This window comes from Mauremys mutica, chromosome 4 (assembly GCF_020497125.1).
Source record: "Mauremys mutica isolate MM-2020 ecotype Southern chromosome 4, ASM2049712v1, whole genome shotgun sequence".
In the NCBI taxonomy this organism is placed as follows: domain Eukaryota; kingdom Metazoa; phylum Chordata; order Testudines; family Geoemydidae; genus Mauremys; species Mauremys mutica.
The window spans coordinates 111804531-111818845 of NC_059075.1; the positions used below are offsets into that span (position 1 = coordinate 111804531).

The window sequence follows — 14315 nt, forward strand, 5'->3', positions numbered from 1 at the left end:
GGGCTCAAGGGAGAGGAGAGGACCACAAACGGTGAGTAGAACCACTTCCTATTGTGCCCAGATTTAGAGTGTGATAGTTCAGTACAAAGAGGCAGATGCTTGTGAGCCATTGTTAACCCCTTCACCTCTGAATTCTTCGCAGCCAAACACAAAACATGCCTCATATTATATATTACACACACTCCTCAGTTTAGTTACACATAACATTTTAAAATCCATTATACTGCTGCATGTTGCACATGGGGGCATTTCTTAGCTATACAGGTCTGGCAGTCCAGTCCACCAAGTGACTAAAGTTTCCTGGACATTTTATCTATGGCATCTGTGATAAATGAAGAGGGGGTCGGGGGGGACACCCAGCCAGCTAGTTAGCTATAAGTCCCTCATGGTGGCTGTTCTCTGCTTGCTTTACCTGTAAAGGGTTAAAAAAGTCCCCCAGTTAAAGGAAACTGAGTGGGCACCAGACCAAAAGAGCCAATGGGAAGGCTAGAACTTTAAAAAAAATGGGGGGAAAACAAAAATGAATAAATAAATACATAAATAAACCCCGCAACTTCCCCTTTGTGTCTGTTTTTCTCCGGGAAACAGGAGAACGGGGAGCAGTTATGCTATGAGAAGCTTTAAGCCAGGTACGATCATAAATCAGATCATACCTAGAACTACTTATTTAGAACTCCCAAATGTGTAAGTAGATCCGGAATGTTTAAAAAGATGTGATTAGAGTTATTTCTGTTTATTTCTTATGGCTAATGGACTCCTCTGTGCTAACCCCAGATGCTTTGGTTTGCTTGTAACCTTTAAGATGAACCCCAAAGAAAGCTATTTTGGGTGCTTAATTTTTTGGAATTGCTCTTCTAATAAAAAAAAAAAATCTAGCAAAAGCCTAAATTCCAGATTTTTTTTTAATTTTAATTTTGTTTTATTTTAAGAACAGGATTGGATTTTTGGTGTCTTAAGAGGTTTGTGCATATGTTGTTTAATTAGCTGGCAGCAACAGCTAATTTCCTTTGTTTCCTTTCTCAGCTCTTCCCTGAAAGGGGGTGGGTGAAAGGGCTTGAGGGTACCCCACAGGAAGGAATTCCCAAGTGCGTCTTCCTAGGTTCCAAAAGGGGTTTTGCATTCCAGTGGTGGCAGCGTTTCCCAAGCCAAGGTCAGAGAGAAGCTGTAACCTTGGGAGTTTAATACGAGCCTGGAATGGCCAGTATTAATTTTTAAAATCCTTGTGGGCTCCTCACCTTCAGCACTTGAAGTGCCAGAGTGGGGAATCAGCCTTGACAACATCAATGAACTCCTTGTATTATAAGGTCTCATAGGCAGTTCAGGAATGAACAGCCACGAGGCCCCCTATGATCTCACTTGGTTGTTGTCCATGGCACACACAAACAAAACAAAACTTGCTGACTTGTAGCTTTACAGAATATCTCCTTCACAGGTGCACATTTTCTTTTACGTTCCAGAGGAAACATCTAAGTAGAAGGTTGAATACTGCAAAAGAGCAGGTTTAGAAAGGTGATTACCCCCTTGTCAGCCTCTCTATTTAAAGAGATTTCCTGGTTTCTTGGAGACACAGATAATCAGCATGGGTGGCCAAACTCATAAGCACATTATATGCTGCCCCCACTTTTTCTCCAGCCACTTTTCTGCTTTCAGTACAAAGCCATTAGGAACTCATCGGCTGTAAGTTTCCATCCCCACATGGTGGGGAAAGAAGAGTGACAACGAGCAATGAGTATGTTTCTTTTAACTACACTGAAGTTACAGAACTTAATCAAACGCTGAGTCTTCACTTAGCCTGTGCCACTATGGTCCAACAATGATACAGCTTTATTTTAAAAAAAGGATGTCATGCTTAATTTCCTATATTAATTGGCTTTGATCAATCTGCATCACAGCCATAATGCTAGTCCAGTACCATGAATGCACAGCAGTTCCCACCTAACGTGACAATGTTATAACAAAAGTACCTTTTTAGAACAAAGTTGAATGAAAGTTCCACATTTTATCAATGCATTACAATGTACAAAACAATCTCGTTGCAAGACATGCTCTAAAGCAGGGGTGGGCAAACTACGGCCCATGGGCTGGATCCAGCCCGACAGTCATTTTAATCTGGCCCTCGAGCACCCACTGGGGAGCAGGGTCTGGGGCTTTCCCCACTCCGGCACTCCAGCCTGGGAGCAGGGTTGGGGGCTGCTCCACACAGCTCCCAGAAGCAGTGGTATGGCCCCGCTCCAGCTCCTACATGTAGCCAGGGGGCTCCACTCTCCATACTGCCCCCACTCCAAGAGCCACCCTCAAAGCTCCCATTGGCCGGGAGCTGCAGAGATGGTGCATGCAGACCGGGCAGAGTGCAGAGCCACCTGGCCTAGCTGAGGTGGGACATGCGGCTGCTTCCGGGAGCTGCTTGAGGTAAGTGCCACTTGAAGCCTGCACCCCTGAGCCTCTCCCCATGTCCCAACCCCCTGCCACAGCCCTGATACCCCTCACATCCTCCAAACCCCTCAATCCCAGCCCGGAACACCCTCCTAAACCCAAACTCCTAATCCCCAGCCGGAACCCTCACCGCCTACCACACCCCAACCCCAATTTCATGAGCATTTATGGCCCACCATACATTTTCTATTCCCAGATGTGGCCCTCAGGCCAAAAAGTTTGCCCACCCCTGCTCTAAAGACTCCCATCAACTACGCTATAAATTGACATCCAGTACAGGGCCACCATACTCACTAGGCATCCTTGTATAAGTTTTCATGGGCTATATCAGGCCCATAGTGATCACTTACACAGAAGCTGGCCTGTGAAAAACCAGCTTCACTGAAGTCTATCCACATAACCCATATTAGTCTTGTTGTTTATGGATGTGTTTTCACTTTCCATTTCAGATGGAATGTCCCTCTTTGGTTTTAGTCCGTGCTCCTGCACAGTCTTATGTAACAAGAAACAAACTAACTTGAAAGAATATTTTGGAAGGAGAATAGAGGAGAAGTAGTTCCCTAGAGGTGGATACATATAATTTAAGAAAAAGAGATCCCATGTGGGCACTCTTCTAAAATAGTCACTTTTATTCCAGAAAAGAGTGTCCACAGGGGGAGCTGTTCCCAAATAGCTTATTCCACAACAGTAATGCCGTTCCATTTCCCCATGAAGGGGAGCCATAAGAGACCGTCAGTCCCTGGTTCAAAGAGCTTCTACATTAAAAAACAAAAACAAAACTGCTTATATGCTGCACAGAATTTACCAGCAAAAGGGATCGCCTGGGGGCAAAATAGTTTGCATATCCGAGTGTATTTTTGTCCCCGTGATGAACAGAGAGGATCCCTTATCGGCCTTCTCTTGTCCAATGGATCTCAAACTTTTCCATCCCATGGCTCACCTCCCATCTAGCTAGGCTCAAGGGCAGGCTCATGAACGCCCCCTCCTCCGCCACCACACACACCCGTTTATGACACACACACGCGAGTCACAACCCCAGGTTGACACACGCACACACCGGCCCTACTTTACATGGGCTGGGAAGGCATAAGGCCGGATCCGCCCTGCACTAGCAGCGGGGACAGGCTATTTGACTTCTCACCACCGCGCACCGCAAAGCTATGAACTCCTCACCCAAGCAGGCTCCAGTGACCAGGGCCGTGGCAGTCAGGGCTCCGGCGGAGGCTCCGTAGATCGTCTTGGCGTTGGCTACCAGGAAGGGGGCATGCTCCTGGAGGCAGCTGGCCACTCCGATGTGGTACACCCCCAGGAACCCGCAGCCCGCGAAGGAGATACTCCAGGTGGAGTCCAGAGGGAACATCGCCTCCCCGCCTGGCAGCGCCTCTGGGAGGAGAGGGGGCAGAGGGCAGCCGAGGCTCGCCAAGCCCTCAGCGGACAAACGCCCCGCGCCCCGCCTGGGCAATGCGAGCGGAGGACCGGAGCGGGGGGCAAGAGCGAGCTAGGGGCAGGAGAAGTTGTGGCACCCCCGATCCGCGTGCGTCGCTCTTCCCGCTCACATTCTACTGGGCTTTGCCGGCCCTGGCCCGGGATAAAGGGGAATGGATGCGCTGCGCCTTCCTGTGCCGGTCCCTTCCTGCTCTGCCCTCTTCCTCCGCCTGCTCCCCCAGCCGCTGCCTGCACCTGATGAGCAGCAGAGAGGGGAGGGTGACAGTGTTATATCGGATACGGGTCTGGCAGGGGAGGGGCACCGGCTTGTCAGCTGTGGGGCCGGAGCAGCCAATCCCGCGCCCAATGCAAGGGGCCGCAGGGAGGAGACTCCTGCACCGGCTAATGGCAGCGGGGTGAGCCTATCCCGCCCTCCCGGCGGGTGGGGCTATGCAAAGAGGCTTTGAGTGGGGAAAAAAATCCTTGGGAGAGGAGTTCCCGCTCGGCACCGGCGCCAGCCCCAGCTGCCGGCTCCGTTCTAAAAGGGCAGCCCGCAAGGGGAGCTGGGCGCGCAGCTGTGGAACGCACATCTGGAATGCACATGTGGCTCGCTGGGGTGCGCTCCGCAGTTATGGCTGCCGGCTGCGGTGGCGTTCGGCCCAGACTGATGACAAGAGATCCACTCACTGGCCAGAGGAAGTCTAGCTAGGCACCTGTGTGCGTGTGTATTGTGATGACGCTTGTGTGTTTTGAGGACTGTGTGATGGGGTGTGTGTGAAGGAGATGAAGGGCTTTGGCCTGGTGCGTATGTGTTTTTGTGGGGTGTAGAGTTCTGGAGGTGTGAGCGATGGGTTAGGGTTGTTGTGGCATGTTGTGTGTGTATTATGGGGTGGTTTGTGTATCTTGGAGTAGTAGTTTTGGAGTGGGGGGATGTTGTGGGCATACAGGGTTTTGGAGTGGGGGTGGGTTGTGTGTGTATTGTGGGAGTACAGGATAATGCAGTGAGGTGTATATATTGTGGGGTGGGTTGTTTGTGTGTGTTGCTGATGAACAAAGAAACAAAATATTTGTGTGTGTGTGTATTGTTGCTTTTGCTCTCTATAGCCAGGGCCGCCCAGAGGATTCAGGGGGCCCCAGGGCAAAGCAATTTTGGGGGCCCCTTCCATAAAAAAAGTTGCAATACTACAGAATACTATAGTCTCGTGGGGGCCCCTGCGGGGCCTGGGGCAAATTGCCCCACTTCCCCCCCCCCCGGGCAGCCCTATCTGTAGCTGGCCTCCCCTTGTTTACCCAGACCCCATTTTCCTGCACATAATCAGTGAGATGACCACACGTGGAAACATATACATCACCCTCTAAAAGGAGGATCCAGATCCTTGGTGTGGCTAATCTCTACATCAGCTGGAGGGGCTATGGGAAGAAGGAAAAGCAGTAGCCACAGGAGCACAGGTACCAGCTGGAGGCAGAAATGGGGAGGGAAGCCCAAGACTCCATATTCCACTTTGGGGACTAACAGAGGGGGAAGAGGCTCTGCATAGCACAGGAGGATTGCAGAGACTTGAACCTCCCCATTCATCCATAGAAATGACATCAGCTGTGGGAGACATGAACCACCTCATTCAGCTCAACCTAGGATTGTGAGCTCAATCCTTGAGGGGGCCACTTAGGGATCTGGGGCAAAATCAGTACTTGGTCCTGCTAGTGAAGGCAGGGGGCTAGACTCTATGACCTTCCAGTTCCATGAGATAGGTATATTTCCATTTATTATCTCAATGGGTGCTCTCCCCCTTCTCCTATGATCCTATGCCCTATTGCAGAATGCCAGTTTTCAAGGCTACCACCTCACTCCCCTGCCTGTGGATTTTAGAGTAATTTTAATATTAAAATGAGGTCCTTAGTGGGGTGGGGGCTGTATCTGAGGAACCCTTTGACCAAATTTGCACCATAATGTATACCCTGGCTCCTATTGTGCCATACCAATATTCAAGATAATTGTCCTATGTACATGGATGTTTGAGCATTTTGAAAATTCAAACTGCTCATTTTGTGGGGGGCCATATGTTGGGATCCCCCTTCCACTGGCCCCAAATTTTTACCACAAATCCCAGACTCTGTTGCAATCAGTGCTCAGTAGTTTGAGCATTGGCCTACTAAACCCAGTGTCGTGAGTTCAGTCCTTGAGGGGGCCATTTAGGGATCTGGGGCAAAAAAACACAACTGTCAGGGACAGTACTTGGTCCTGCCTAGTGAAGGCAGAGGACTGGACTCGATAACCTTTCAAGGTCCCTTCCAGTTCTATGAGATATGTATATCTTCATATATTATTATTATGCCAGTATAGCTGCACACACGGACTCTAGAGCATTCTGATTAGGAGCATCTCATATTGGTGGGGCTGCATCTCAGGAAACATTTGATCAAATTATGCTGAATTTGCTTCACAAACACTGCTAAGCTGCTTTTGTGCCTCTGGGCACCCGCCTCCATCACTCACCTACCAAATCCCATCTCTCCCTGACCCTGGTAAGATTGGAGGGACCATGGCATTGCACATAAGAGCTGGTGGCATCAAGATGGAGGAGAGAGGTGATCCAGAGTTCCTACCCCAGATCTGGGCCTCATATGGGGAAGGGGATCTGCACATCTACCTGCAGGTTTGGAAGCAGAGATGTGAAATGGCCCCATTAATCTCCAAGGATGTTCTCAGTTAAAAAAGTACTCTTCATGGCACTTAATGAAGCCTGAAAATAGTTCTAAGCTGTGAACTGCTCCATTCATTTTAATGGATGTTCTCATCCCTGTCTCCCTGCCTTACAGTTTGTCTACACATGGATTTATTCCGGAATAGATCTTGCACTTTAAGTTCATACCTTACTTTAATTCAAATAGTTTCCCCAGTGTAGACAAGTCCTAAGTGCCTGTCCCACACACTAAGCATGCCTGTTCTCCATATTCCTTCCCTTCACCCTCCTGCAATGCTGTGTCCCTGGTGTGTGCATCCAGCAGACCTGTTCCAGGGGCCTGCAAAATTCTAGTCCATCATGCTGAAAGCTATCTGGTAGGAGCTCTACCAGCAGAAAATTGATTCATCCTAGCTGGGATTCTTGCACCAGCCTGCTGATGTCATTTTTATGTGGCACCTAATCTCTCCCGGATCAGCCCAGCCCCACACATCATACCATGCTTCATATTCCACATACTGCTGCCCACATGAGCCCAGGGCAGGACTTTCACAGACAGGTAGATGGAATTGAGGGTACAGTGGTGGGGGGCTGATCTCCCTCAAAATAATGAACATCACTCGCACTTCCAAGGAGAGCCCTATTGTGGCCCCAGTTTCCAAGCAAAGGCAGGTTGTGCACAGCACGCAAATATCCCAAGGAACAAATTCAGACTCATGGTTCTTGGGTACAAATAGCTGAGAGTGTTCCCCATAGCTTCCATGTAGTTTCACCTCTGCTCAGAAGTGCTCTGTAAGCAGAGGTGCTAATGCCTGTATTGCTTCCCCAGAGGGGCAGTGGGTGCTGGACACCAACTGACTAAAATTGGGGTGGATGAGTGCAATAGTTTGAGCTTATTGTGCAGAATAAGACGTAACTGTAATATGTGGATGTGATTTTTTGGGGAGTGTCTCAGGACCCTCTTGTTCCAATGACCCAAATATAGACCCTAGGATGAATTCTATTGAGGCACCGCACAGCCTGTGGCGTTTAGAGCACATAGTAGAGTCAGCTGTTAAACCGTAAGTCGTTCTCAGCTATGGTGGAGCTACTGCCCCATTATAACAGAAACTATGAGCCTGATGCCAAGTGCCCACAACCATCACTGAAGTCAATGTGTGCTGTGGGAGTCTGGAACTCCCAGGATCAGAGCCCGAAGCAAAGCACTAGTGGGAACATTTTGAGGAAAAATGGAGGAGCAAGGAAAATTCATGTTTGCAGAAAAATTTTTCCATTTCCCTGCCACTTCTATCGCTGGTCAGAAAAAAACAGAAACTGTGCTGGAAACGCCAGGATATATGGAACTGACAGAAGCACACTCATGAGACCCAGTCCTATGACCCTTATTCTGGTCACCCCACACACACTTTGAAACCAACAGAGGGGGTTGGTGGACTAAGGAATGCAGGATCAGCATCGTGCTGCCAATAGGGAGACCAAGTCCCGTGAGTAATTACACAGCAATTCTTCCCCATTTCCTATAATTAGCGGGATGGACCAGGCAGCGGTTGTGCCTCTGAGGAGTGGTGGTGCTCTTTATAATAGCAGATTTGCTGTAAAGTAATCAAGACACAGGTTCCAATTGAGTGCTCTAGTGCTGTAGCCTGCCTTCCCCAGGGACTCTGCTTCTTGGAGGTCGCTGATCCAGAGGGATAGCACAAGGAAGTTCTTGGAAGGCAGTGCCAACAAACTTGGATGAGAGAGGATTATCTCCTTCAGTGGAAGAGAATGCAAAGTACGGGATGCAAGGGGATCCGTGTGTCCACGTTCTTCATTTTTTGTGGGAGGGCAGGGAGTGATGGGTAATACAGTAGTGAGTCATCTCTGGGACAAGATGTTTTGGCCCTGACCCAAAGCCAGACAAAGTCAGTAGAAAGACTGTCATTGACTCCCATGGGCATTGGATCAGCTGCCTTTATCGGATTGTCCCACAGACAGCATGACAAAGTACTATCTCAGCACTACCTCAGCACACAGGCCCAGAAAGATCCTGGAATGTGTGAGCCATATTTATGGCCCGCAGCTGAAATAGCACAACAATGTGAGGATGAGAAGTGCTGACGGGAGACCAAAATGAACTCTATAGGAAATAGAAAAGACTCCCAGCCCTAAACTGTGCTTTTTTAGATCACTTGTGTAACTGCTTATTTAGAGAGGCGTTAAAGGAGAGTGAAAAAAAATCAGAACAGCAGCAAATTAAGCACCAATAAAGTCAGGTTAGGAACACTTGCAGTGAGGGAATCCAGTATCCTAATTGACATTGGCTTCAATGGTTTCAGGATCAAGAAAAAAATGAAACACTGATATGAATATAACTGGTGATGTGTTCCCATGCAGACAAAACCTAAAAGTTAGCCCGTGCCCCGATGAGCTCACAGACAAGGCAGATGAAAACTTTGTCTACACAGGATAATTTCTCCATTTATGCCAGCATAACTGCCCATGTGGATACTCTTATTCCAGAGTCAGAGTAGCTATTTTTGGTTTAGCTTAACCCCCTCCCTAAGCCACATAAACTAACCCCAAAGAGACATACCATAATAAGAACAGCTACATAGGGATTACACAGGTTGCAGCAGGAAGCTACACAGCTTGGCTTGAGGCCCATCTGCTGCCTCAGTTTCCCTCACTCCAGCCAACCACTGGCATCCAACTCTTTAGGTGCTGGGCACTAGTCAGACCTGTCATCCTCCCTTGGTCACAGGGCTTACCACATCACCTCACTAAATGACAATACAGTCTTTCCATCCTCCTCACACACGACAGCAGTATGGGGGCACCCACATCCACTCTCTACTACAGGTTCCTGATCCTGGGAACCCTCCATAATAGGGTTATCTAGCCTCCCTCTGATAGCCTCATTGTGGGGCTTCGATTTCCCAGGGCCTCTTCCTAGATTCACTCTCCTCCCACTCTTTATAAAGCACTAATTCTGACTTCCTCTGATCTCCCAGGTCTACTGCTGTTTGCGATTCCTCCCTGCTCATGCTCCACAGACTGTTCACTCCCCAGCCCCAGTAGGCCTGGTTTAGTCACAGGCCCTTTGTCACATGAGTTCAGCACTTAGCTCCTTCTGGGACAAGTGCACCCCAACCCTCTTAAAGGGCTAGCTCAATTTGTGACCCCATGTCTCAGAATCAAAGAATCATAGGACTGGAAGGGACCTCGAGAGGTCATCTAGTCCAATCCCCTGCACTCATGGCAGGACTAAGTATTATTTAGACCATCCCTGAGAGGTGTAAGTGTATTGGTTTAAATTCATACTTTAGGTCAGGACTGGGCAAACTTTTTGGCCTGAGGGCCGCATCGGGTTTAGTAAATTGTATGGAGGGCCGGTTAGGGGATGGGGTTGTGGCCCAGCCTCCACCTCCTATCTGCCCCCCCCCCCCAGGACTCCTGCCCCATCCAACCCCCCCGTTCCCTGACGGCCCCTCTGGGACCCCTGCCCCATCCACACACACCCCTGCTCCCTATCCTCTGACTGCCCTCAGATCCCTGCCGCCCCATCCAACCCCCCCCCCATCCTTCCTGACTGCTTCCTGGGACCCCTACCCCCATTCAACTCTCTGTTTCCCCCCCTCCCCGACCACCATCCACACCCCCACCCCCTGACACCACCCCGAACCTCCCCTGCCCTCTATCCAACCCTCCCCCCCACCCCATCCCACTCCCTGCCCCCTTACCGCACTGCCTGGAGCACCGGTGGCTGGCAGCACTACAGCCGTGCTGCCCGGCTGGACCTGGGCCACGCTGCCGCCGCCACCACACAGCACAGAGCACTGGGTCAGGCCAGGCTCTGCAGCTGCGCTGCCTCAGGAGCTCACAGCCCCACCACCCAGAGCATTGCGTTGGAGGTGGAGTGAGCGAGCTGAGGCTGTGGGGGTAGGGAGACAGCAGAGGAGGGGCCGGGCCTGGAGATGAGCCTCCTAGGCCAGGAGCTCGGGGGCCGGGCAGGACGGTCCCGCGGGCCGTAGTTTGCCCACTCCTGCTTTAGGTTATACTGAAAAAAAAAACCTTTCGGCTATAGGCAAAGCCAAAGGAAACATTCCTAGCCACATTTTACAAAGGAGAACTGAGGCACAGAGGGTTAAGTCACTGCCTCAACATCACATAGGAGCTGGGACTTAAATCCAGATCCCCTGCATTCTAGCTCAGTGCTTCAACCAAAAGACCAACTTTCCTCTTGGGCTAATGTTGCTTCTGCCTGTTTTTCTGCACCTTGTAAACTGCAGAGTTCAGTCTGTATCTGAAGGAGAAAAACAATGGTGCTGGGGCTGCACCAGTTGAGAAACATCTCAGATGTTTACATCACTCAGTCTTTGGCCTTCAAGGTTATACACTGAGGACTTATTATTGCCTGGCAAAATAGCACAACATTGTTATGATTGTTGCAATAAACAGTGTAAACAGTAATTTCTTGCTGAACACTTCCTGGATTCTTTAGCTGGTAAGAAAATGTTGGCAAACAAAATGATGATGATGTTTTTCTCCCAGGTGGTAATCCCACAAAGCCAGTGATTTTTCAGTAAGCAACCAGCGGCAGGGAAATCTGTGTGACCCTCAAATGTGTTGTGTCAGCAGGCTTTACACCATTGCCTTTCTGACACGTTGGATGCTCATCAAAAATTGCATGTTCATTCATGTCCATTGAATGCTCTGTATGCAATGAGAAAGCTTTTTCTGCAACCTTTTCATTACATTCTTGTTAGTCACCTGAGTTACATATAATTAACATGATGCTATTATTATGGTACAGCACATACACATCAGTCTCTCTTTTTTATGACATTCATAAGTTACAGCTTGACTACACAATGTTCCTTTAGACAATCCAGGGCCTGATCCAACTCTTATTAAAGCTGAGAGAAAAGACTCCAGTTGACTTTCTCCCTATTTTAGGATTGCCTTTGTGCATTGTGACTGTGTATTAGACCTTCATAACACAGCTCTGCTTTACTAGTTTATGCCAGGACAGTGTCTTTGCTTTCATAGTACGGCAATATTTGTTCTTACAACTACTTTTTCCTTTAAAAAACAAACCCAAATTTAATGCAGATAAGTGTCAGCTGGAGCAATAGCCTGGGTAGTCAGACTCACGCAAGATGGGCTCAAGCTACCATGCTAAAAGTAAAAGTGTGGATGTTGTGGCTCAGGCAGCAGCTCAGACTCTTAAGCCCACCCCATCTCTGAGCTTCTGTAGCTAACCAGTCTCCACCCCAGCCACAAGTGCCACATTGCTATTTTTAGCGTGCTCGCTTGAGTCTCTTCACCTGAGCTGGGAGGCTTGCTCCCAGGCGCAGTGTAGACCTACCCTCAGTGACTCAATGGAGAATACTAATTGACTTCACAGATGCCACCACGGAGCTATCACTTAATTACTATTTCCAGTAGCACCTGGGATATACCTGATAGTTTCCAAATAGAGATGACGTCATGCTTCCTGCTCTGAGGTGCTTTCAAGAAATGATTTTCCATCAGTGCTGAACTGGAGTAGAATTAATATCCCAGAGATGAAAGTTTCCATCTCTCACCACCAACCTTATTAGCAGAGCACTCTCCCTTGCTAGGTATTTTATGGTAATCAGTTACCACCATAACCTCCAGGATAAAGATTTGGTTCTCCTTCTTTTCCCAATATTGCTGACATCACTACCTTTGGAACAGAGCTTGTGCCATAGGATGCACCAAAATGAGCCCTGTTCCTGACATTGGGATACATAAAGAGAAAGGGATATCTTTAGAGGATTATAGTGTATGCAATATACCACAACTTTCTGGGCCTTACCTGTGGTTTCAGTAGGAACAAGCCCTTGTCCTTATCTTTTAAAGCACCTTTTATGATGATTCATGCAAGAAGCATTATGACATGAAGAAGGAAGCTACAACTGAAAATACAGAATAGCATCTATAGAGACAAAGCAATGGGCCAAATTGCTCGTTGGTAGACACCTGCTGAAGTCAATGGAGTTAGAACTATGATTAATTTGGCCCAGTGCATTAGAGGAAGCTGATGGAGATTTCTAGATATAGCACTCTGATTATAAACCAGTTCCATGGGAACTAGAAAGACTGGGAGTTGGAGAGAATAGATGAAAATACTTTGCTTCCTTCTTTGGAGTAAACTTTTATCATTTCACAAGACAGACTAGATGGTTTGTTATTGAATTGTGAAACAGGCATGCAAACTTCCTGCACTGCTAATTGCTTAAAACATACCTAAGTCCCCCTCCCTCTGTAAACTTAATGGAATGTTATGTAAAGTGTATTGCCACCTTGAGGGTATTCTGGGAACTCCACCAATGCAGTATTTAACAAGTGCTGGTATGTTCAGAACACAGAAGTGGTCTCTGCACTCAGGGGTTTACCATAGACTATCCACATGCTGCAGAGAAACAGAGCACCAAGTGATCTGATTATATATTTATCACAAAGTGGTGTGATGTAATCAGTTGGTTTTTAAACACACAAACCTGAGACTATGTTTTCCAGGGCAGATTAGTTGCATAAGGTTTAGCAGGAATGGTGCATTTTCAGAAGGGTTTTGAAGTAGATGGTAGGTGGCCAATACATCAGGTTGGGTTGATAGCTCCAGGCCTAAAGAACAGCATAGGAAGGCAGGTGAAGAATGGGAGGAGGCCATTTGGAGTAGTTAGGCCTCTTGTGCAGAGCACAGCTCATACAAAGTGCTAGACAAGGAGCCGCTGAGACTTAGCTAGGCCAGTTATCAGCCTGTATCTCAGCTGCCTTTTCTGATTACAATTATTGAACAAATGGTGACAATCAGGTGGCTGCAGTACCTTTGGACACTTGTTAATTTGGGGGCATGGGACAGACCAGCTCTTGTTACATCAGTAGATAATCTCCTGGCAATGGGTCAAGATTGCATCTCCACCCTGACATTCTTAGAACTATCAGCTGCCTTTGATACTGTTGATCATGAGGTGTGTGGACTCAGTTGGGGGCTGTACCAAGAGTGAATGGGGTTGCTTTGGGGTGGGACCATTCTTGTATGAGTAAGGGATCTCAAAGGCTGCTGGTGGGGCCCTCCCAGAGACTGCTACAGAGTTCCATCTTGTCACCTGTACAAGGGTTGGTGAGGAGGTGGAAATTGCTGTGCCTTCACTATGTTGATGGGGCCCAGCTCTATCCACACACCCCTGTCCCCTGACTGCCCCTGGACCCCTGCAGTCCCATCCAACCCCTCCTCTCATTCTTGATATCCCCCTCTCCCCCTGAGGATCCCTGCCCCCATCCAACCCCATCTCCCCCCTGACCACCATCCCAAACTCCCCTGCCCTCTATCCAACACCCCCCCCAACTCCCTGCCCCCTTACTGTGCTGCCCAGAGCGCCGGTGGCACTACAGCCACACCATCCAGCTGGAGCCAGACCAGGCTGCTGCCACCATGCAGCACAGAGCACTGGGTCAGGCCACGCTCTGCAGCTACGCTGCCCCAGGACCTCACAACCTCACAGCGGTGGCAGAGCAAGCGAGCTGAGGCTGTGGGGGAGGGGGGACAGTAGGGGAGGGACCAGGGGCTAGCCTCCCAGCCCAGGGGCTATCTGGCCCGCAGTTTGCCCACCCCTGGGCTAGCCCAGCATTTGTGGGGCAAGTGAGCAACCTAGGAGACTAGCTGGCCTTCCAGCTGCTATTAGAAAGTCTGGTAGAGGCTACAGCCACAATCAGCTTTTTTTCAATTACATACAAGCAAGAGGCTGTGCCTTTCTCTCTCAATGG

The 14315-nt window shown here is 48.9% G+C and overlaps 1 protein-coding gene across 3 annotated transcripts in view; it reads right to left on the reverse strand.

Annotated features, from left to right (window-relative positions):
- The window catches only part of PNPLA2 (patatin like phospholipase domain containing 2), a 54662-nt gene extending 49240 nt beyond the window's left edge, over nucleotides 1-5422 (reverse strand). Inside the window, exons 1-2 of one of the 3 annotated variants that reach the window (XM_045014286.1) lie at nucleotides 5211-5422; nucleotides 3607-4113 (exon numbers count right to left, since the gene is read on the reverse strand). In XM_045014286.1, the coding sequence (XP_044870221.1) occupies nucleotides 3607-3793 (187 nt within the window). In that variant the 5' untranslated portion in view covers nucleotides 3794-4113; nucleotides 5211-5422. Of the gene's footprint in view, nucleotides 1-1235; nucleotides 1486-3238; nucleotides 3397-3606; nucleotides 4114-5210 lie in introns of those variants that run through there. The other 2 variants (XM_045014287.1, XM_045014288.1) reach the window with 2 other exon arrangements.
- Between the last annotated feature and the right edge of the window lie 8893 nt (nucleotides 5423-14315).